A 23,788-nucleotide genomic window follows, 5' to 3' on the forward strand; every position below is an offset into this window, starting at 1 on the left:
ACACTAAGCAAAATATGCTTTTTAGGTCAAAATTTTTCTCATAGAGAAATGAGATGAGTCGAATGTAGATAGTTTTTGAAAAAAATTAAGGGCTGCTCGCATTAATTGCAAAAGTTATAAACAACTAACTAAAACTAAAAAAAAGGGTTCGGTTTTATTACTTACTACTACTACTATACTTATATCTTGTAAATTATTTAAGATATTTCCAATTTAACAAAAGATTCAGAGCGCATCATTTTTTATTCATTGTTGAGACATTCCATTTTTATTAAGTTGGAACATCGGAAATAATTTGTTAATTAACAATTGTCTAACTCTTAGAAAACTTGAGAAATAAATGCAATATAACGGAGGTTATTGTTTCAATGTATACGAATATACACGAAATAAACTATTTACTGCTTTCTGCTTTCGACGGTCGCGTGGCGCAGTGGGTAGTGACCCTGCTTTCTGCATCCACGGCCGTGGGTTCGATTCCCACAACTGGAAAATATTCGTGTGATAAGCATGGGTTTTTTCCAGTGTCTGTGTGTATTTATACATTATATAAGTATTTATATGTAGTATATAAATGTATATGAATATTATAATATTAACTATCTTAGTACCCATAACACAAGCTACTCTGTATGCTTACTTTGGGGCTAGATAGTGATGTGTATTGTTAAGGTATACTTATTTATTATTTATTTATATTTATTACTGCTCCAATAATAATATATTTTCGTGTATTAAATATTATTTTATTTTATTTCCGCTTTCCACTGACTTAAATAAAATATGTTATCAATATCAGTAGGGATCTTTAATAATTTTATTACAAAATTTCCTTTTTAAGAATCTTTTATATAAATAATACACACCATTTAACTGTTTAATTTCAATTTAATATACTATGTAATTCTTAGTTAAAAAAAAGAATCTTTTTGTAAAAATTAACTCTTTCTAACAGTAACACCAATAGTTATTTCCGTTAATGTAGACCTCTGAAATAATCATGATAATTAGTTATAAGAATACTGTGGTCACACCAAGAAGGTGCAATCGTACTTATTAAAATACGTTTAATGTTTGTTATTTAATATTTTAACATGATTGTAAGCAGTTTTGAGATCCAAATGAAAAAAAGTACGTACTCTGAATAGTCACAGAGAAATAAATATATACGCTTGTATGCTGGATCGAGGGTCGGATACATCTGGTAGTAAGTAATTCTTGAGACGGTATTTATTATGAGGAGGCTCCTCACTCAGAAGCCCTGACCACTGGTTACTTGGGTGCTCAAATGCCCTGCAACGGGAGACCTGAATTTTTTAAATAAATTTTGTAATAAAGTAGTAAATAAGCCGACAGGATTAACGCTTTGCTTAGGCACGCTTTGCCTAGGCACGGGGCAAAAACCAACAACTTGCCAACCCCGGGATGTAACTAGAAAATTTCTTACAAGAAAGGAATAACTCAGAATCTTCTCGACCCAGGATTTGAACGCATGGCCTCGTAATCTCAAACCACCAATTAGTATCGAATGTTCTTGTCCAGTGCGATACAAGGCATGGCCTCGTAGTCGTAATCTCAAACTACCAATTAATATCGAATCTCTTTGTCCAGTGCGATACAAGTCCACAGATAATTGGTCTGAGGTAGTGCATCGACAATCTGTCGTTCACGGACGTCAAATAAAGCTGTCAATGTCATGTTATCTCTTTGGTCTCTTCATTTGTCGTCTGTGGTTCATGTTTTGTGATTGTGTTGTGATTTATAATTTTTCACAGTAAATATTTTTGATTTTTTGACCATTTACGTTTTACACTAAGAAACGCAAAACAACAAATACAAAATAAAATGTTTGTGCTTAGTGTCCGATACGTAGAGTTTATGTGACGATAACCTTCACGAGTGCAGCTTGAGCGACGAAATTGACAATAAACATCATATAAAGCGAAGGGTGAAAAAGGAAAACCAAGTGATCAGATACAATGCAGTGCTGCGTAGCTTTCTGTGCAAATACATCGGCCCAGAGTGAAGAGCTTAGTTTTCACCGGTAAGTTCAATGATATTTATTGGCTGGGCAGATTGAGATTTTCTTAATTTGTCCAGGTCTGGCTGGTGGGAGGCTTCGGCCGTGGCTAGTTAGCGATTTAGTGTTCCGGTACGATGCTGTGTAGAAACCGAAAGGGGTGTGGATTTTCATCCTCCTCCTAACAACTCAGATCAATTATAGAAGGACCTGTATCGCACTCATAGTCACGAACAAAATTGTCTGTCACTTTCTGAAGAAAACGACCTTAGATTTGGTATATATCTTATACTAAACTAGAAGTTTTTGCCTGTTTTTTAAACAATTCAATTACACAAAAAGATATTTTCACGGAGCTCTTTAACCGACGTACACGATTACAACTATTTAACATCGATTCTATAGAGACAGTTTTTATAATTGCATTAGATCGTTGATCATATACTTTGACAGAAAAGTAATGTCTAGTGAGGCAGGTCCTATACAATAATTGGTCTGAGCCTAACAAGTTAGCCCGCTTCCATCTAAGACAGCATCATCACTTACCATCAGGTGAGATTGTAGTCAAGGGCTAACTTGTATAAGAATAAAAAAAAAATATTTAGACAGGCTAACAACATTTATGCACACAAAATACTTTACATAATATGATATAAAATAGATATACTGGAAATACAGATTTAAAACATAAACATCAATAAATGGCTTGTACAGTAGACACAGAAATACCTAGGATATAAACAGAACAAACCACACTATAAGACAATATAAACTACAAATAACCCAAAGAAAAAAGCATAAATGAACAAAGAAGAAAGAGCAAATTAATAGTAAAATAAAGTAAAGTATTATAGTCTCTAGCGCCTCAAAACTCAGGCGAACAAAATCACCCAGTTAGTTCAATTTCTATTTAATTGACACAGAATAAAGATGGACCAGAATGAGTCTTTACAAGCAGCGTGGTGAAGCTGGTGAAACCCTTAAAAACAAATGTCACGTGTCTACAAACATCTACAAATACAAACGGGTCTAGTGGTTGCTCAACGGTGACCTGAATATGGGTTATGTTAATGATGAGAAAACGTAAATAAAAATTCCAACACAACTGGTAATTTCTAGTTTTCCAGATGACGTGAATCTTCGCAATGCTTGGCTCCGAGCACTTGGTACAGAGACTGATGCAGCGGCATCTGCTGTGGTGTGCTCGCAGCACTTCCTGAGTGTGGACATGCATGTCAACCACAACGGCTCGAGGGTAGTCAACCTTGGAGCTGTTCCTTCATCAGTGCAGATGTGCCTGATGTGCCTGGACACTGACAGCAAGCTGGTCCTGATGAGCAAACACAAGATGGAAGAAGCATTTGAAAAGTTGACTGGACATCCAGTAAGTTTTTAGCATATATAAGGAACTGACTGATAAATTTAATTTAGTAGAGAGAGAAGTCTTAGTCCTGTTTATGCTATATTTCTATTGCATGCCACAGCCAAGGATTTGGATAAAAGAAAGACTTGAAGTTAAATTATTGTTTTATTAATACACAATATAAGATATAATGTTAAAGTTACTATACGAAAGAAACAGACTGTGAACCAAACCGTTGTATTACAAAATCAACGAATGACTAACTTGAAAATGCCATGCACGTTGGAAATAACGCTAAGTTGGCATGCCAATTAGGGTTGCTACAAGTTCTGTATTAATTGATTGATTAACTCCTTATCTTTTCTATTTTCTTACAAACCAGTATTTTGTAATAAAACATTAGTAATTAAATCAAAACAATTATAATCCTGCACGGCGAATACATGGAATGCCAAATCAAAAATCAAAATCAAAATCAAAAATTATTTATTTCAAGTAGGCTCAGTTTACAAGCTCTTTTGACACGTCAGTTGACTATTTGTAAAGATTATACCACCGGTTCGGAAGGCAGGTTCTGCTGAGAAGATACCGGCAAGAAACTCAACAGTTGCTCTTTTGAAAAAGTCATTCAGTATTATAATTTACAATTGATAGCAATTACTGTTTACATTTCTTATAGTTTTACTTCCTGTGTGAAGGTGGAAGCTGATCCAACAGCCTCCAAGCATCTTTATCATTAAGAAACTCATCAATGTTGTAGTACCACCGACTAAGTAAATAAGATATTTGTCTCAGTAACAACTAGAAACATCAATACTATAGAGACAGTTTTTATAATCACATAGATCATTGATCATAAATGCTTTGACAGAAAAGTTACGTCTAGAGAGGAAGGTCCTATACAATAATTGGTCTGAGTATATAGACAAACAGTTAGACTCTGGAAAACATCATCAATGTTTATCACACAAAGATTTTCCAGTTGTGGGAATCAAACCCACAGCCTAGTGACTGCAGGACTGCACCATTGGCTGTTGAATGTGATGGTGATGTCGGTGCATGTTCCTCAGTTGCAGGTGTGTGAGCGAGGAGCCCTGAGACACACGCTGTGTGTGCACTGCCGACAGAGGCTGCTCAGCTTCAGCAGGTTCCGAGACTGCAGCCGGAGAGCTCACTCACTGCTGATGGAGCTGCTTGAAGAGCATCACGTAGTGAGTGCTGATTGTATTATATCAACTTCTTCTCCAACTCAAGTGTGGTCTGCACAATACTTTATAGCAATTGTAAAACAGTGTAAACTCCTTATAACGTCACTCGATTTTACGTCAAACTTGTTATAGCGTCGAAATTACATAGCTTTGATTGATTTAGCTTGTTTTCTATACAATTAAGTAATAAAAAGATTACAACCTCCACTACAACTCCAATGATGCTACTACAAAATGTTAAAAGTTTTAATTATAATAATTTAATAGGGTCCCAAGTTGCTGGAATGGTGACCCCGCACCGGAAAGTGCAGTGTTGGTCGACCCCCCACTAGGTGGACCGAAGACATCAAGCTGGTTGCAGGCAGCCGCTAGATGCTGGCGCCTCGAGACCGTTGTGCTTGGAGGTCCATGCAAGAGGCCTATGACCAGCAGTGGACGTCCATCGGCTGATAATGATGATGATGTGTACACTATTGTTGAACATGACTAGTATGTAGAAGTCATGAACTTAAAATACGTTATCATATTCTTAGTTGCTCACAAAGTTTCAAGTAGTAAACATAGCTAGATAAAGAAAATCACTGTTTGAACCAACCATACTCGGCTCACTGCTGAGGTCGAGTCTCCTCTCAGAATGAGAGGGGTTAGGTTAATAATTTAACATGCTGCTGGCCCAATGCGGATTGGCAGATTTCACACACGCAGAGAATTAAAAAAATTCTCTGGTATGCAGGTTTCTTCACTGTGTTTTTCCTTCACCGTTTGAGACATGTCACATTTAATTTCTTAAAATGCACACAACTAAAAAGTTGGAGGTGCATGACCCGGACCGGATTCGAACCTACTCCCCCCGGAATCGGAGGCAGAGATCATATCCACTGGGCTCTCACAGCTCTTTTAAAATTAAAAAAAAAAGAAAATTTACTTATACATTTTTCTTCTTTCCATATAACGACCACTCTCTATAACGTCATAAAATATACTGTCCCTTTAGTGACGTTATATAGAGTTTACATTGTATTTGTATTGTAAAACTGTGTTATCATTGTTTCAGGTGACAAAACAACACATAGAAACAATAAAACAAACAAACAAACACCTAAAACACAAACTAGTAAAGACATCCCTGGGACCAAACCCCTGCAACCTGCACCTAGTGGACCAGGACAGACACACAGACAATATCAAAGCAGATAACACACTCAAGCGTGAGGTGGAAGATGTGACGTCAGAGGATGAGGACATAAACAATGACGTCACAGAATGTAAAAACTTCGAGCACAGTGTGACGGTGAAGATCGAGCCCGAAGAGAGTGAATGTGAAAGTACTAACGCTCTATGGGACCCGCTGAAGTATGAGGTCTCCTTCAATTGTACCATTTGTTCTGAGGAGTTTGATGATGAGCTGGCATACAAGGAGCATATGACCATGCACCATCAGGTGAGACGGGTTACTGCTAATTTTAACAACCAATGTTAATTTAATGAAAGACCTCGAGTCATAAAATTAAATGCCCATATCTGCCCTATCCTAATCACCCGATAAATTATTTATATCTAAAAAAATCTTGATAATTCTACTTTAGTAATGATATCATTGAGCAGTGGTAGCTCAGTCGATATGACCTCTGCCTCCAATTCCGGAGGGCGTGGGTTCAAATCCGGTCCGGGACATGCACCTCCAACTTTTCAGTTGTGTGCATTTTAAGAAATTAAATATCACGTGTCTCAAATGGTGAAGGAAAACATTGTGAGGAAATCTGCATACCAGAGAATTCTCTTAATTCTCTGCGTGTGTGTCAATCCGCATTGGGCCAGCGTGGTTGACTATTGGCCTAACCCCTCTCATTCTGAGAGGAGACTCGAGCTCAGCAGTGAGCCGAATATGGGTTGATAATGATGATGATGTATCAGTTACATAGTGCTGTAGCACTTTTTTACGTTAAATATATACAATGAACACATGAGTTTGCATCTAAGAGAGACTGTCAGACTGTTTGGTGCTTGTGATATATGGTACAAACAAGCGGACGCCCGCGACTACGTCCGCGTGGAATTTAGTTTTCACATATCCCTCGGGAACCATGGATTTTTCCGGGATAAAAAGTAGCCTATGTGTTAATCCATGCTATAATATATCTCAATGCCAAATTTCAGCTAATTCGGTTCAGTAGTTGAGGCGTGAAAAAGTAACAAACATTCATATCATCAAAATCATCAGTTTTCGCAAATCTCGGTAAGCCATGGATTTTTTAGGGTTAAAAGTAGCCTATGTGTTAATCCAGAGTAAAATCTATTTCCATTCCAAATTTCAGCCAAATCGCTTCAGTAGTAGCGGCGGTTATGAGTAACAAACATCCATACAAACTTTCGCGTTTATAATATTAGTAGGATATCTCAGACATGTTACAAATGAGGTTTTTATTTGGCAGAACTCTGTATGTGAAGCATATCAAATGAAGAATGATCCTCCATCTGCAGACTTTGCTCAGGCTTCAGGTGAGTGGAGTAAACTGTTTTGTGTTCTATTTTTCCATTGAAACCCTAAAAAGCAGGACTGACTTACACTTCATATCTTCCATTTAACACTAGAAAGACGGAAAAATATTATTTACCTAGAAAAACGGGTAACGGTCAAAAGACTCTTCATCGTAATAATATTTTATTTATGAGTATTTTATCACAAATACATTTGTCATAAGGCGAAGGTTATCGTTACAAGATAATAAATTTCAATTTTGCTAACCCTAAACAATAAACTCCATAACAAAAGTAACTATTGATGTGATTCTACACAATAACAGTACCATGTTACAATCAAAGCCATGAAATAATAAAGTATATATTGTGACTTCAATTGGATATTGTTTATATCATATATTATTCTTCTCTCAAATAATTGCTTCTGTATGGCTGTTTCTTTGTACAATAAGCTTCCAGAATCATATAAAACTATGCCCATAATAAAGGTTAAGCGAATAATCTTCTCCATTTTAAATAATAAGAATTATTATAGTGTTGACGAGTACATGAATGACATGAAATTTTGTAATGTTTAAATATTGACGTTTTATAATTGTAGGTATAATAAATCATTGTAAAATTCTGTAAATATTTGCACGCTGATATATCAGTAAATTGTGTTGGAATTTTTTTCTATAGTGTAAGAACCATTGTAACCCACAGTTTCAGCAAATAAATAAAAAAAAAATATCATTAAGTACTGCGTGGTCAAATGACCGAGCGCCGTCTTTGAAGGTAAATCTTTATATTTATTTATTATAAAACAATGATATTACAATACCATGAATAGAATATTGAAATATGAACGATTTTATTATTTTTAATTTTGGAATTAAAAGGGTCAAAAGACCCGTCTCCGTCTTTCTAGTGTTAATGTGGAGCTGAGTGTCAGTATAGAGTGTGTAGTTTTAGTCTTTACATCTTATCGCATCGTTATGTTGTTATGTCTTATCGTATTATCGTGAAACAAAACAAAATTTATCAACAAATAAATTATATTTATTAGTAGTTTTTTTCCCTAGGCTCTCCAAGGTTCACAATGTAATAATACATTCAACTTGCGAATTTTTAAATAAGTTTTTATTAAATTTTGTACTATTTTTTTGTCCAGCGCGGAAATGCAGTCAGTATTCTTGCCACCATTCCACGTGGACATGATTTGTATAGTTATTAGGATAAGTTAGCTTAAGTTCCTTATTGTATTCTTTCTCAATAAAAAAAAAATATCTTATATGTGATTAACTTAATAATATTTTTTTTATTCACTTCTTTCAAAAATTATTTTTCATTTTCACTTGTTATACCTACTTTATATTGTAACTTGTTTTGTAACTGTATGTGGCCTTATTATTGTTTATTTTATATTTTTTATACAAAATATGTATAAAAAATATAAAATAAAAAAAAAACGCTGTTAGTTACAAATAAATAAATAAATAAATATCTGCTTATCTCGCTTGTCAAGAAATAAAAAATTATAATAAAAATGATGTTTTTTTTTGCAGTTGCTCCACTGTCCGCCAAACTTGCGATAAGCAGGAGAATCAAAAAAACAAGAAAAATGCAGGCAACTGAAGTAATAGCTGTGACTCATAAAAGCGAACAAACCATTGAAACTGACATTAGCGAACTGGACAACCTATCATCTCAGAGCTGCACTACGGCAGTTTCCAAGAAACCCAAAAAAGCTGTACTAGATATTAGGTTGCCTGAAGGAAACCTCTCTGTTAAAAAGTCTTATCCATGTGATACGTGCAGTTATAAAACTACACTAAAATGTAATTTATTAAAGCACATTAGAACCCACACTGGTGAAAAGCCTTATTCTTGTAATGTGTGCAATTATAAATGTTCTGATAAAACTACTTTATTAAGGCACGTAAGAACCCACACTGGTGAAAAGCCTTTCACCTGTGACATATGCGTTCGTAAATTTACACAAAAAAGTACATTGTTACACCACATGAGGACCCACACTGGCGAGAAGCCTTACTCTTGTGAGATATGCAATCGTAAATTTGCAAAAAAAAGCAATTTATTACTGCACACAAAAATCCACGCTTGTGATAAGTCTTATTCATGTAAAGTGTGCAATTATAAATGTGCGGCTAAAAGAGATTTATTACAGCACATGAGTACCCACACTGGTAAAAAATCCAATTCGTTGGCGAAACTTATGAGCCCAGTGCAGCAGCGATCGTAATGTGAAGAATTACTTGGAGACGCCAAAATACACAAAAACGAGCAATTTTTTGTGACGTCACATACAGTAGCTCTTTGTTTTTAAACCTATATTGATAGACTAGCGGACGCCCGCGACTTCGTCCGCGTGGAAATCTATGTAAACTTTCAACCCCTATTTCACCACTTTGACGGCCTCCGTGGCGCAGTGGTATGCGCGGTGGATTTACATGACGGAGGTCCCGGGTTCGATCCCCGGCTGGGCAGATTGAGATTTTCTTAATTTGTCCAGATCTGTCTGGTGGGAGGCTTCGGCCGTGGCTAGTTACCACCCTACCGGCAAAGACGTACCGCCAAGCGATTTAGCGTTCCGGTACGATGCCGTGTAGAAACCGAAAGGGGTGTGGATTTTCATCCTCCTCCTAACAAGTTAGCCCGCTTCCATCTTGGACTGTATCATCACTTACCATCAGGTGAGATTGTAGTCAAAGGCTAACTTTGTAAAGAATAAAAAAAAAAAACAATTTGAATTTTAAAAATTTTTGAATCATTATATTTCCTATTTTTTTTTTTATGATTTATGAAAACTAAAAATGAAGGACTTTCCATACAAACTTTCAACCCCTATTTCACCCCATTATTATTTTATTTTCGTCTTAAAAGTATCCTATATATAACCTTCTCCGTATCATGGTCTTAAACGGTGGCAAGTTTCATTTGAATTCATTCAGTAGTTTCAGCGTGATGCCCGAATAACAAAAAAACACGGACAGACAGACAGACAGACAAAAAATCAAAAATATGTATTTTTAGCTTCAGTATCGATTATATAATGCCCCCCCCCCCCCCAACAAAAAAGTTCAAAATATCTTCAATGTACAGAATGTATAAAATGTACAGAATTCGTATAATAAGTATAGATTCTAGATGGCGCTGGCGTCTGTTATGCCACGGTAATGTTTGGTGTTACAAATGGTATAAGTAAAATCTCAAATTGCGAATAAATATATAGAATTTGACCAGTTTTATTATGAGTATAGATATAGATTTATCATGGTAAAGCGATAAAACAGGTGGTAGAGTCATTACCAATTGTCAAACTTACATTTCCAAAAGTGCTTGTAAACTAAGCCTACTTGAAATAAATGAATTTTGAGTAGTGAAGATCTAGTCCAATTAACAGAGCATTTTCCCTCGACCTTGGCAGAAATAGCTCTGATTTTGATGATTTCACTTGATGGTAAGTGTCCTTGACTACAATCTCACTTGATGGTAAGTGATGATGCAATCTAAGATAGAAGCGGACTAACTTGTTAGGAGGATGATGAAAATCCACTTTCGGTTTCTACACGACATCGTACCGGAACGCTAAATCGCTTGGCGGTACGTCTTTGTTGGTAGGGTGGTAACTAGCCACGGCCGAAGCCTCCCACCAGGTAAAATTCATGGGAAAACAATCAATCATCCTCTCTTTTTCTACCTTTATTTTAAAAACAATTGCCGTGAATAACCCATACTTGATTTTTGAAAGAAATTCATTTTGAATTTATGACCGTCATTTACATGTTTCGTAACATTAATTGTTATGTCTTCATCTAGTGGGAATGGTGACCCTAATTTGGAGATGGAGATGGATGGATGGATGGATCAAAAAAGACTTACAAATGAAACGCCTACATACGAAAAATTTAATAAGTGGAGAAAAGAACAACAAGTGCATTCACTTACGGATGGGGTTTTTTTAAACAATTATCTCCCGTGTTTATCCCATATACTCATTATTCAACTTCACAGAAGTCGGAAATTAAGTTACCGGGTAAAAGCATCTCCTCTAACATCCAAAGCATTTTGTACCTACATTTAATTTCAAATAAAATAAAACATTGAATACTGTACCGAGTTATTTTAATTTTTCGCAATCGTAGTGAAAAGAATTGTATATCACGCGGGGCTAAACCCATTATAGGTACTCTCGGTTGGTTTACATATATAGCGGCCCTCGCCTTCGGCTCGTGCCCTAAAAATACCTCGTTTAAAATTTTTAGCCCCTTGTATAACAATCTACTATTATTGTACACCACAAAGAAACATACAATACAATAAATACAAAAAAAATGCACAATAGGCGACTTTATCGCTACAATCGATCTCTTCCAGGCAACTTATAGAAGAAATTAATACTAAAAATTATAACGATAGGGTTAGGGTGTACAGAAGTAATACATAAAAGGAAATATTATGATGGTAGAATACCTCTCATATCTCTCAAAGATCTATCCAACGATACCCCATACTATGAAATAAACAAGTAAATAAAAAACCTTCCTACTTTACATGTAGGGGAGGTACCCTAAACAAATATTTTTCAAGATTTTATGCTAATTTACAGCTTTCTGTAGTAATAGTCTCTGCGCTAAACCGTGGACGAACGGACAGACAGACGAACGTACATGGCAAAACTATTTAGGGTTCCTTGTGGACTACGGAACCCTAAAAAGGTTGCAACATATAGCGGTAAATCTAGTTAAAATAAAATTGAAGTTTGATGTCTGTGGAAATGAACATGGACCTTAGTCTGTGGTATATAGTGATCTGCACAGACCACAAATGAATAGTGATCTGTGCAAATCTGTGGTAATGTGGTGTATTGTCTAGAATTGTGATTTATTATTTGGTTGCTTATATTATCTTTGGTTGCATATATTATCTTAATATCTGTGGTTATCATAAACGTCAAATAAAATTGTTTTTATTTTTAATTTTATCAATAAATCTGTGTTTGAGAGTTGTAATTTCAAAAGTTATTTTTACACTATTTACACCAAGGAACCGAATACTAAACAAACACAATTATGCGAATATTTATACGTTTGTGGTGTGTCCGATACATTAAATTTATGAGTCGTACATTTTGAGACGAGAAATTGTGACAATAAACCCAATAGACATTCTCTCCACCGAAGAGTGACTAGGAAACCAAGTGATCAGGGATAATGAAGTGCTGCGTACCTTTCTGTGCAAATACATCAGACAGTGTGACTTCACAGAAGTCTGGCCAGTGTGAACAGCTTAGTTTTCACCGGTATAGTATATTGGAGTTATTGTAGCGAATTTGTCATGTCTTTGAGCTGTGACTGTTAATTCTATGTTCTCTTCACGTTTGTATATCATTAAGTGTCTTTTCCCTAATGTTGTCATAATAAGTAGATCCCACTAGAGTAGCTTTGCAGGCCCACTCTAATATAAAACTTCCTGCAGTTAGGCCAAGGTCTTTAAGCAAGTTATAGAGAGATTTTGCTGGTAATCACCTCACATCTACTTCTACGGCATGCAGACTAACTTAACCATTTTTAGTTAGTTTATTTGTTAGGTCATAATATTTATTCACGTATAAAAGTGAATAAATATTACTGTGCCTAGCAGACTAACATTCCGGATCTCTGGAATGTTCGTTACCAGTCTCCAGTATGTTCTACAAGTACTATATGCTTAATTTGTTTGGAAAAAAAGACAATGTCGAAACTAGATTTCTTGAAATAGCAACATCCTCTGGGATTTTATGTTTTTCATAACATACATAAATTGACCAAATTGGCCCTATCTTGGGTATCCAATTTCTTAATTTTTTTAACTCTCATGTTGGCAAAAAGCACAGGCTACACATAGTAAATCTATGTCTATTTATTTAGCTCTCCATGCCCAGCTAAACTAAACTTACATTAAGTACTTTGTCTCCCCAAAAGTATCATTTTTTTCTGACTCTTCCTCTAAAATTACTTGCACAGTTCACAATAATGTTGATTTCTTTTTTCTAGTTTCTTGATTATTTTTACAACTTTAAGGGTATTTTAGAATTAAAACTATTGTGAGTGTTATTCATATTAATTGATTATAAAACACGGCTAAAACTCACTTGATATAAGGTTGGAGTATGCCTGACTAGTTTCAAACTCATACGGGGCCCTTAGTCATGAGCTGGTTCTTGCAACAGCACAATCCAACCTGAATTATTTTCTGGTTATTTTCTTGAATATCTTGGAAACCTACAGACGGCGTACCATTCTCTATGAGGCATAGGGTGCAACACCATTAATATCAACTGAGATTTTCTTCTACAAGATTTTCTATAGAAAAACAGATTTTCATAAATAATTTCAAACCCTGCTTGACCCTATAGTGTAAAATTTTCAATATTCTATAAACACACTAGCGGACTCCCGCAACATCGTCCTCGTGAATCTGAATGTAAACTTTCAACTGCCCCTACCCCTACCCTACCCATATCCTACCCTACCCCTATCCGACCCTACCTCTACCCTACCCCTATCCTACCCTACCTCTACCCTACCCCGATCCTACCCTACGCTACCTATAAGAACCTTCTTCTAACAATAACAAACACATAAAAAAAAAATAGTGAAATTGGTTCAGCCGTTCACACTGTATAGCGTGACCGAGGGATATATGGATTCATTTTTATATACAATATAGATTATTGTATTTCATATTTAACCAATAGTTACAACCATTTTAGAAAAATATTACTTTATAAAATTATGAACCATTATAATTCCAATTATATTCTATTGCAAAGTGTTGTTTATCTATGAAAAGGTAAGAGGCAGATGGACTTCACATTTATAATACATGTGTTATTGTTTTAGGTGATAACACAACACATAAAAACAATAAAACACAGATAAACATCTAAACACAAACTAGTGAAAACACCCTTCGGACTAAACAACTCTGAATTAAACAAAATGGACCAACACAACAGACACACAGACGCAAAAACTGGACACATACTTATTGAAATAAACATAGTAAAGGGTGAGATGCAAGATGTGACGTCGGAGTATGACCACATGGACAATGACGTCACAGAATGTAAAAACTTCGAGCACAGTGTGACGGTCAAGATCGAACCTCAAGAGAGTGAAATAGCTGACGCTGGACCAGCCTCATATGAATGTGAATGGATGAATGGTGTACCTGACCCGCTGAAGTGTGAGGTCTTGTTCAGTTGTACGGTTTGTTTGAAGGAATTTGTTGATGAGCATGCATACAACGAGCATATGATCACGCACCGTCAGGTGAGATGGTTTTCTGCCAATTTTAACCACCATTTTGATTTAAATGATAGACCTTGAGTCGTGAATTTAACTATAACTGGTAGACACTAATTCATCCACACAATTAAGTGTTAATTGTATGCATTTTTAGAAAATGGTCAAGTATTTTTTTTTTATTTTATCAACCCATATTCGGCTCACTGCTGAGCTCGAGTCTCCTCTCAGAATGAGAGGGGTTAGTCCAATAGTCCAACACACTGGCCCAATACGGATTGGCAGACTTTACACACGTAGAGAATTAAGAAAATTCTCTGGTATACAGGTTCATGATGTTTTCCATCACCGTTTGAGACACGTGATATTTAAATTCTTAAAATGCACACAACTGAAAATATTGAGGTGCATGCCTCATACTCATTCAAACCCACACCCTCCAGAATCTGAGCCAGAAGTCAAATCCATGGGCTATCACGGCTCTCAAGCAATGAAACCAAAATTACACAGACTGTGCTTTCATTGCTTAACCATTTTTTTAAAATGCATACAATTAACCTCCATTAAGAGCTTGCATCTCCAGGAGAGACTCATCCACTCTTTGGACATCTTACTAATATTATAAACGCGAAAGTTTGTATGGTTGTTTGGATGTTTGTTACTCTTTAACCCCGCTACTACTGAAACGATTTGGCTTAAATATAGGACGGAAATAGATTTTACTCTGGATTAACATATAATAATAATAATAATAATAAGCTTTATTTTCCCATTTAACTTAACAATACTTAACAATATCTTAAAACTATTCTAACTAATCTATATATTTATCTAAATAGTTAATTTATGTACTAGTTAATAATGGGCCCCTTCGGGTATAAGCCTCCTCCATCTTTTTCCAATTGTCCCTTTCTTTTGTGAGTTCCATCCAACCTTGGCCAGCCACTGCGGTAATGTCATCTACCCACCTTCCTATAGGCCTTCCTACCTTCCTTTTACCAAGTGGACCTTTCCAGTAGGTAATTTTCTTAGTCCACCGTTTGTCCTTTAGCCTGCCAAGGTGGCCTGCCCATCTCCACTTAAGTCTTTGTGGATTAACATATAGGCTACTTTTTATTCTGAAAAAATCCTTGGATTCACGAGATTTATGAAATCCTTATGATTTTAATGGTATGATTGTTTGTTAATCTTTCACGCCTCGGCTACTGAAACGAATCGCCTGAAAATAGAAGTAGAGATTATATAGATAAATATTAGATAAATATATAAATTTTAGTCTGGATTAACACATAGGCTACTTTTTATCCCGAAAAAATCCTTGGATTCACGAGATTCACGTAAACCTTATGATTTTGATTATATGAATGTTTGTTACTCTTTCACGCCTCGGCTACTCAACCGAATCGCCTGAAAATTGTAGTAGAGATAGATTATAGTCTGGATTAACACATAGACTACTTTTTGTCCGGAAAAAATCCATGGATCCCGAGGGATTTGTGAAAAAGTAAATTCCACGCAGATGATCGCTCGGGCGTCTGCAAGTCAGTATATATATGTTGGAAATGTTACAATTTACTTTTGTATTCAGCAGAACGCTGTATGTGACACATCGCAAGAGTGCAATCCTCGTGCACCTGAGCTGGAACTGGAGAACAAGTCAGTATATTATTTTCTTATTCATCATCATCATATCAGCCGATGGACGTCCACTGCAGGACATAGGCCTTTTGTAGGGACTTCCAAACATCACGATACTGAGCCGCCTGCATCCAGCAAATCCCTGCGACTCGCTTGATGTCGTCAGTCCACCTGGTGGGGGGTCGGCCAACACTGCGCTTACTAGTGCGGGGTCGCCATTCCAGCACTTTGGGACCCCAACGTCCATCGGCTCTTCGAACTATGTGCCCCGCCCATTGCCACTTCAGCTTCGCAACTCGTTGAGCTATGTCGGTGACTTTGGTTCTTCTGCGGATCTCCTCATTTCTGATTCGATCACGCAGAGATACTCCTAACATAGCTCGTTCCATCGCCCTCTGTGTGACTCTAAGCCTTCTTATGAGGCCCATAGTTAGCGACCAAGTCTCGGAACCATAGGTCATCACTGGCAACACGCACTGTTCGAAGACTTTTGTCTTCAGGCACTGAGGAATTTCGGACGAAAAGATGTCGCGAAGCTTCCCGAATGCAGCCCAGCCGAGTTGGATTCGACGGTTCACCTCTTTCTCGAAATTGGACCTACCTAACTGGATCATATGTCCTAGGTATATGTATTCGTCTACAATTTCGAGTGCAGCGTTCTCAACTATAACTGGGTGGAGCGATACATGAGCATTACACATTATTTTTGTTTTGCCCATGTTCATTTTCAGGCCCACCTGTTGAGAAACGCTGCTGAGGTCATTGAGCATGGTACTAAGGTCATCCAGAGTCTGTGCCATGATGACTACATCATCCGCGAACCGCAGTTGAGTGATGTACTCGCCATTGATGTTGATGCCAAGTCCGCTCCAGTCCAGAAGCTTAAAGACGTCTTCCAGTGCGGCGGTAAATAGCTTCGGAGAGATCACATCTCCCTGACGCACTCCTCGCTGCAACTGGATTGGCCTCGTAGTCTGATCCTGAATACGGACTGACATAGTGGCGTTTTCGTACAAGCACTTCAACGCTTGGATATACCTGTAATCAATTCGGCATCTCTGCAATGACCTTAGCACAGCCCAGGTTTCCACCGAATCGAAGGCTTTCTCATAGTCCACAAACGCTAAGCAAAGTGGCTGGTTATACTCGTGAGTCTTCTGTATAACCTGCCGCAGCGTATGGATGTGGTCTATGGTACTAAAGCCTTTTCGGAAACCGGCTTGTTCGGGAGGCTGGAAGTCGTCAAACCTATTAGCGAGACGATTCGTAATGACTCTCGAGAACAATTTGTAAACATGGCTTAGCAGCGAGATGGGTCTGTAATTCTTCAGCAAGGTGTTGTCACCTTTTTTGAAGACCAGAACCACCACGCTCCTATGCCACGCCTCAGGCGTCGTGCCCTCGTGAATGACGGAATTGAACAATCGCTGAAGGACTTTAAGTATCGGTTTTCCACCCGCTTTCAGGAGTTCTGCTGTGATTCCGTCCTCACCTGGCGCCTTATTGTTCTTCAGGTGTTTGAGAGCCACACTAATCTCGTATAGGCTGACGTCCGGGATATCTTCGGTATAGTGTCGGGTCAACTTGGCTCTGGGGTCTTTAGCCAAATTGGCAACAGGCTGCTGAGTAGTCGTGTATAGCTGTCCATAGAACTTCTCGACCTCACTTAATAACTCGGGCTTGGAAGAAATTAGATTACCGTGTTCGGTCTTCAAACGCGTCAGCTGCCTCTGTCCAATAGACAGATCTCTGGCGAAAGCTTTCGAGCCTCGATTATTTTCAATCGCATTTTTAATACGCTCGGTATTGAAATTTCGCAAGTCGCTGGTTTGCGACTTAGAGATCTGTCTACTGATTTGTCGGTATTTTGACGCATCTGCTGAAGACTGTAATCTCATTTCTTGCCTCTCTTCCATGAGTTTAAGTGTTTGGTCCGAGAACTTTTTGGTTCTTTTCGCACGGTGGGTCTTATAGAACTTAGACCCAACGGAATGGACAGTTTCCACGAACCTGTTGTTCAGATCGTCCACAGTTTCGCAATTTGCTAGGCAATCAAAGCGGTTCTGCAGTTCTAGTTGAAAGGACTCGGGGTTTTGAATATGGGCACGAGTAGGTCGGAGCGTAGACTTCACCAGTCGATACCGTTCCAGCTGAATGTTGATATTCAACGTGCCTCTAACCATTCGGTGATCGCTACCGGTTTTCACCCTATGGATCACAGAAACATCGTTGAATATTTGCCGTCTGGTAGACAAGATGAAGTCGATCTCGTTTTTCGTGGAACCATCGGGGCTCATCCAGGTCCATTTCCTGTGTGGTGGCTTCTTGAAGAAGGAGTTCATCATAAAGAGGCCCTCCTTCTCCATGAAGTCAGCCAACATTTGGCCCCTATCGTTCCGTTGCCCATATCCAAATCGTCCCACTTTCAACTCTGAACCGCTACGTTCGCCCAGCTTTGCGTTAAAATCCCCCATCACAACATTGTAATAAGAGTTTGAGGCATGTATGGCTTTAGAAATATCCTCATACAATACCTCTACCTCCTCGTCGGGATGTGTCGAGGTCGGTGCGTAAACCTGTATAACCTTCAACGAATACCGTTTGGTAATTCGGAGGACCAGGAACGCTACCCTGCTCGACACACTCTCGACTTTTACAACATTGTTCACGAGGGACTTGTGAACGATAAATCCGACACCACCCTGGGACTGTTGGTCGCCCTCCCGGTAGTAGAGCATGTTGCCGGATTCAAGGATTATCGAGCCCTCCCCCTCTCTTCGGACTTCAGACAATCCTATGATATCCCAGTGCAACTTGCTCATAACTTCTTCCAGCTCGATGACCTTTTCGTCGGACCTCAAAGTGCGTGCGTTGTATGTTGCCAGGTCTAGTCGTCGGGGTTGGCAGCGGAATCTCTGCCGGAGATTCTTAACACCCCTTGCCCCGCCGTTACCATAACCGCTGCCAGAGCCAGGAATAGCGGGGCTGCCGGGGACTAGGGGCTGTGTTTTGTTTTTGCCGTCCATACAAAGTTTTGCCCAGTACTGACCACGCTGGGCATGCGGGTTGGTCAGCGCAGTGCTAGATTACTCGCGCCGGTGTCGCTGCTGCCCGACACCGGCCTGAGGCATTTCGTAATCTAGCCTGTGGGAATGGATATACCGCCATTCGTCGGTCGCCAGAGCCTCGTCGGTCCATCTGCAGGGTGCACCACGAGCAGGTGAGGTTGGCAGTTGGGGAGACTGACTGGTACTAGCCTCCCCCTTACACCCCATTTTCTTATTGGGAAATATTAATTTTACAGTTATCTAGCTTTAATCAATTAATCAATAAATTTTTATTTCACTAGAATGTGGTACATTTACATAGGTCTTTTATAATTTATTTAAACACATATCCTGCCATAGTTGGCGTGCATAAGTTAACAAATCTAACAAAGTAATTTACAAATTACAAATTTAGAAATAATAAAATAAATTTTGACGGTCTCCGTGGCGCAGTGGTATGCGCGGTGGATTTACAAGACGGAGGTCCTGGGTTCGATCCCCGGCTGGGCCGATTGAGATTTTCTTAATTGGTCCAGGTCTGGCTGGTGGAAGGCTTCGGCCGTGGTTAGTTACCACCTTACCGGCAGAGACGTACCGCCAAGCGATTTAGCGTTCCGGTACGATGTCGTGTAAAAACCGAAAAGGGGTGTGGATTTTCATTCTCCTCCTAACAAGTTAGCCCGCTTCCATCTAAGACTGCATCATCACTTACTATCAGGTGAGATTGTAGTCAAGAGTTAACTTGAAAAGAATAAAAAAAAACAAAGTTCGAATTAATTAATGTTAATATAAATGTCACTATTATGGTTAATGTCCCTATTTTAATTTTTCACTCAAATAATCATTGACACTATAGTTAAGTCCACTTAATTCACTTGATAACAATTATTTACTTTCCAATATTTATAATTTCCATGATTTCCAGAGTTCAAGGGTTTTTAATTAAGTTTATGTATTTTTTTTTTATTCTTTACAAGTTAGCCCTTGAATACAATCTCACCTGATGGTAAGTGATGAGTAATCTAAGATGGAAACGGACTAACATGTTAGAAGGATGATGAAAATCCACACCCCTTTCGGTTTCTACACGACATCATACTGGTACGCGAAATTGCTTGGCGGTACGTCTTTGTCGGTAGGGTGGTAACTAGCCACGGCCGAAGCCTCCCATCAGCTATACACCCTTTAACACCCTTGTTGCTACCAGTCTCACACTGTTGTATTGTTGTACAGGATAGGAGTTCAGAAGCTGAATGATGGCCCTCCTCCGTCTGCAGACTCTACTCAGACTTCAGGTGAGTGACGAGTAAACTTGTTTGTGGTGTACTATTTTGCCATTGAAAACCCATAAAGCAGGACCGTTACACTTTATATCTTCCATTTAGTGTAGAGGCTTTAGTCTTTCCATCTCATCGCAAGACGCCATTCTTGAATGACTTTTTCCTATCCTAGGATACCACTCCGTCACATCCCTGGACAACTTATCTCTTTTATTTTTTTTTATTTTAATACTCTTTATTTGTACACCACAAAAAATAAAAGAAAACAAGCAAAACAGAAACATAAGAAAAAGTAGAATACAAAAGGCGGCCTTATCGCTTATTAGCGATCTCTTCCAGGCAACCTTAGGCTTAGGAACTTATTAAGATAACTGTAGGTGGTGTGTACGTAATAATAATGTACATTATAGATACGTACACATAACTACACACTAATACATAAACCATAATACACAAATTATATAATAATTATAAATAATAATAATAATATATATATAATAAATATATCTTTATTTCAGATAATAAAGTCCATAAATTACATTCAATTGATTACATTTTAATATCCTATTGTTAGTAATATTAGTAGGTACTTAAAAAAAAAAAACTAATTAAAATATGTTAGTGTTTATTTTATTTATTTTTATTTTATTTTTATTTCTTAGGGATAGTTAACATTTACATATTATTTCTTAAATCTAAAAGTAAACGTAAAAATAGTTTAAACATGTAAACAACAATACTATCCACGAATACACATACGAAAATAATGGCGTCACAAAATACACAAACAAATCAATTACAAAAAAAAAACAAACAAACATAAATGTATATAAAAAAAGAGAGAATTTTAACAATAATAATTAAAAATACAACGAAACACAAATAGGTAAGAAAAAAAAAATGTAATAATAATTATAATAAGAGATCTATACTATAATAAAAGAGTAGAAATCTAATAATAAGAATTAAGACACTATTACTACTCAGGTACAGGGATATTTAATTTTTGAAGAGTGATTGAGATGGCCTTTTTATATTGGGGTTCGGACAAGGCAAACACGTCTACATCGTCAAATAGCTTGCTGTATGTGTCCACAAGTCGACGCACAGGCGCGCGCTTTCCAGCGTTGGTTTTACAGAAATTGACAGCGAATAAATTAAATTATAAGCACGCACCCGACGTTGACCTGCGTACTTCACAACATTTATTGATAATTTACATACTAAGTCAGGACAATCGTATTTATTGTTGATGAGTCCATGCAATACCATTGCTTCAAGCAACTTGCGTCTAGATTCAAGAGTAAGAAGATTGTATTTAGTTAATAACTCAGCGTAAGGGAGTCTTGATCTATAGCATCTGTAGTGTGTTAGTAATGACAGTATCTACCATTAATGAAGCACTGTGAGTGCATATGCAAGTGCACCCAGTGCTTCATAAATGGATTTACACCATTTTCCACCAGCGTTTAAACATCATAAAATAAACTAATATATATAATATAGCATTATGTTGTATGATAAATATTCTAATAAAATAAAATCAGTCACTAGTGACTAAGATAATATGTCTTATCCTGCATGAAGTCCTGTCCACTTCCATTATTAATTGTTGCTGCAACAAAATCTATGTATCTTGCTTGTCAATAAATAAATTATAAATAAAAATGTTTTGTTGCAGTAGCTCCACTGACCACCAAGTTTGCGACACACAGGAAACCAAGAAAGGTGCAGGCACACAAAGCAACAGCTGTGGCACAAAAAAGCAAACAAATCCTTGAAACTGACATCAATGTACTGGGCAACCTATCATCTCAGAGCTGTACTAAATCAATTTCCAAGAAACCCAAGAAAGCTGTACTAGATAATGTTAAAAAGTCATATCCCTGTGATATCTGCAGTTATAAAACCACACTGAAATGTAATTTATTAACGCACATTAGAACCCATACTGGTGAAAAGCCTTATTCTTGTAATGTGTGCAATTACAAAAGTGCAGATAAAACTACTTTATTAAGGCACATAAGAACCCACACTGGTGAAAAGCCTTATTCATGTGACAAGTGCATTCGTAAATTTACACAAAAAAGTACATTATTACACCACATGAGGATCCATACTGGCGAGAAGCCTTACGCTTGTGAGATATGCAATCGTAAATTTGCGCAAAAAAGTAATTTATTACATCACGTAAAAATCCACACTAGTGAAAAGCCTTATTCTTGTGAAGTGTGCAATTATAAATGTGCGGCTAAAAGATATTTATTACAACACATGAGAACCCACACTGGTAAAAAATCCAGTTCGTTGGCGAAACTCAGGAACCCAGTGCAGCAGCGATCGTGACCACGTGAATAATAACTTTGAGATGCCAAAATACATAACAACGAGCAATATGTGACGTCACATACAGTAGCTCTTTGTTTTGAATCTATATTGATAGATTTATTTATTTATATTTTGATTTTGACGGAGAAGATCTTTACTGATGTGGCTGCGACAGCTATGACATCTTTAACACACACAACAGGGAGTAATACTTTGTGACGTCACATGTTGCAGTAGCTGGCTAGAGAATCGATTCAAGATCTGGTAAAATGGGTAGAACGAAAGCATGGAGAGGTAGACAAGCTTATAACACAAGCATTGACCGGACATGGAGTTTTTAATACTTACTTGTATGCGATCACAGAGTAAGTCTTTAAAAATAACGTGTGAAGCCGGTGCAAGAGTAACCAGAGTTAGTCTTTACAAATAATGTGTGAAGCCGGTGCAAGAGTAACCAGAGTGAGTCTTTACAAATAACGTGTGAAGCCGGTGCAAGACTAACCAGAGTGAGTCTTTACAAATAATGAATAATGTGTGAAGCCGGTGCAAGAGTAACCAGAGTGAGTCTTTACAAATAACATGTGAAGTTGGTGCAAGAGTAACCAGAGTGAGTCTTTACAAATAATGTGTGAAGCCGGTGCAAGAGTAACCAGAGTGAGTCTTTACAAATAACGTGTGAAGCCGGTGCAACCCATAAAAAAAAAACAAACAACACACGTCTCCTTGACAACCGCATATACAAACTTTTTCATAATTTGTATTTCAAAATTTAACACTAACAACAATTACGTAAATTAATATAGTAATCAATAATTACGAATAAAAATTTACTCCATCTTATTTTTAGTTTTTGTCATCAGTTTTTTAAAACATAAGACGCCATTTTTCTTGAATAATATTGAGTTACTGATGCGACGGTTCGTGTCGTACTGACTCGAGAATGTATTCGTTTTAGAATTTCGTATTCGTGACGGGTACGACACCGTCGTGTTCTGTGCGCTCCATCTGTATATTATTGATTAATCTGTGCATGCGATAGATAAGCAAGCAGTGAATGTTTCATGCAAGGACTTTTAATTCAAACTATTTTTTTTTATTAATCGCCCTGGAATCTTTTTTGGTCAATGTTCT

The 23,788-nt window shown here is 37.4% G+C and overlaps 1 protein-coding gene across 3 annotated transcripts; it reads left to right on the forward strand.

Moving 5' to 3' along the window:
• The first annotated feature begins 1,795 nt into the window (after nucleotides 1-1,795).
• LOC112045800 (zinc finger protein 271) lies at nucleotides 1,796-23,497 on the forward strand. Of its 3 annotated transcripts, none has more exons than XM_052889804.1 (7): nucleotides 1,796-2,044; nucleotides 3,140-3,404; nucleotides 4,454-4,594; nucleotides 5,646-6,032; nucleotides 15,956-16,020; nucleotides 20,283-20,344; nucleotides 22,011-23,497. In XM_052889804.1, the coding sequence occupies exons 1-7, from the start codon at nucleotides 1,980-1,982 to the stop codon at nucleotides 22,673-22,675; spliced, it is 1,650 nt and encodes a 549-aa protein (XP_052745764.1). In that variant the 5' UTR covers nucleotides 1,796-1,979; the 3' UTR covers nucleotides 22,676-23,497. The 3 variants fall into 3 exon arrangements, with proteins under 3 accessions (XP_052745764.1, XP_052745765.1, XP_052745766.1); XM_052889805.1 differs by having other exon boundaries at nucleotides 22,014-23,497; XM_052889806.1 differs by lacking the exon at nucleotides 4,454-4,594.
• Nucleotides 23,498-23,788: the final 291 nt, after the last annotated feature.

Source organism: Bicyclus anynana, chromosome 26 (assembly GCF_947172395.1).
Source record: "Bicyclus anynana chromosome 26, ilBicAnyn1.1, whole genome shotgun sequence".
NCBI classification, from domain to species: Eukaryota; Metazoa; Arthropoda; class Insecta; order Lepidoptera; family Nymphalidae; genus Bicyclus; species Bicyclus anynana.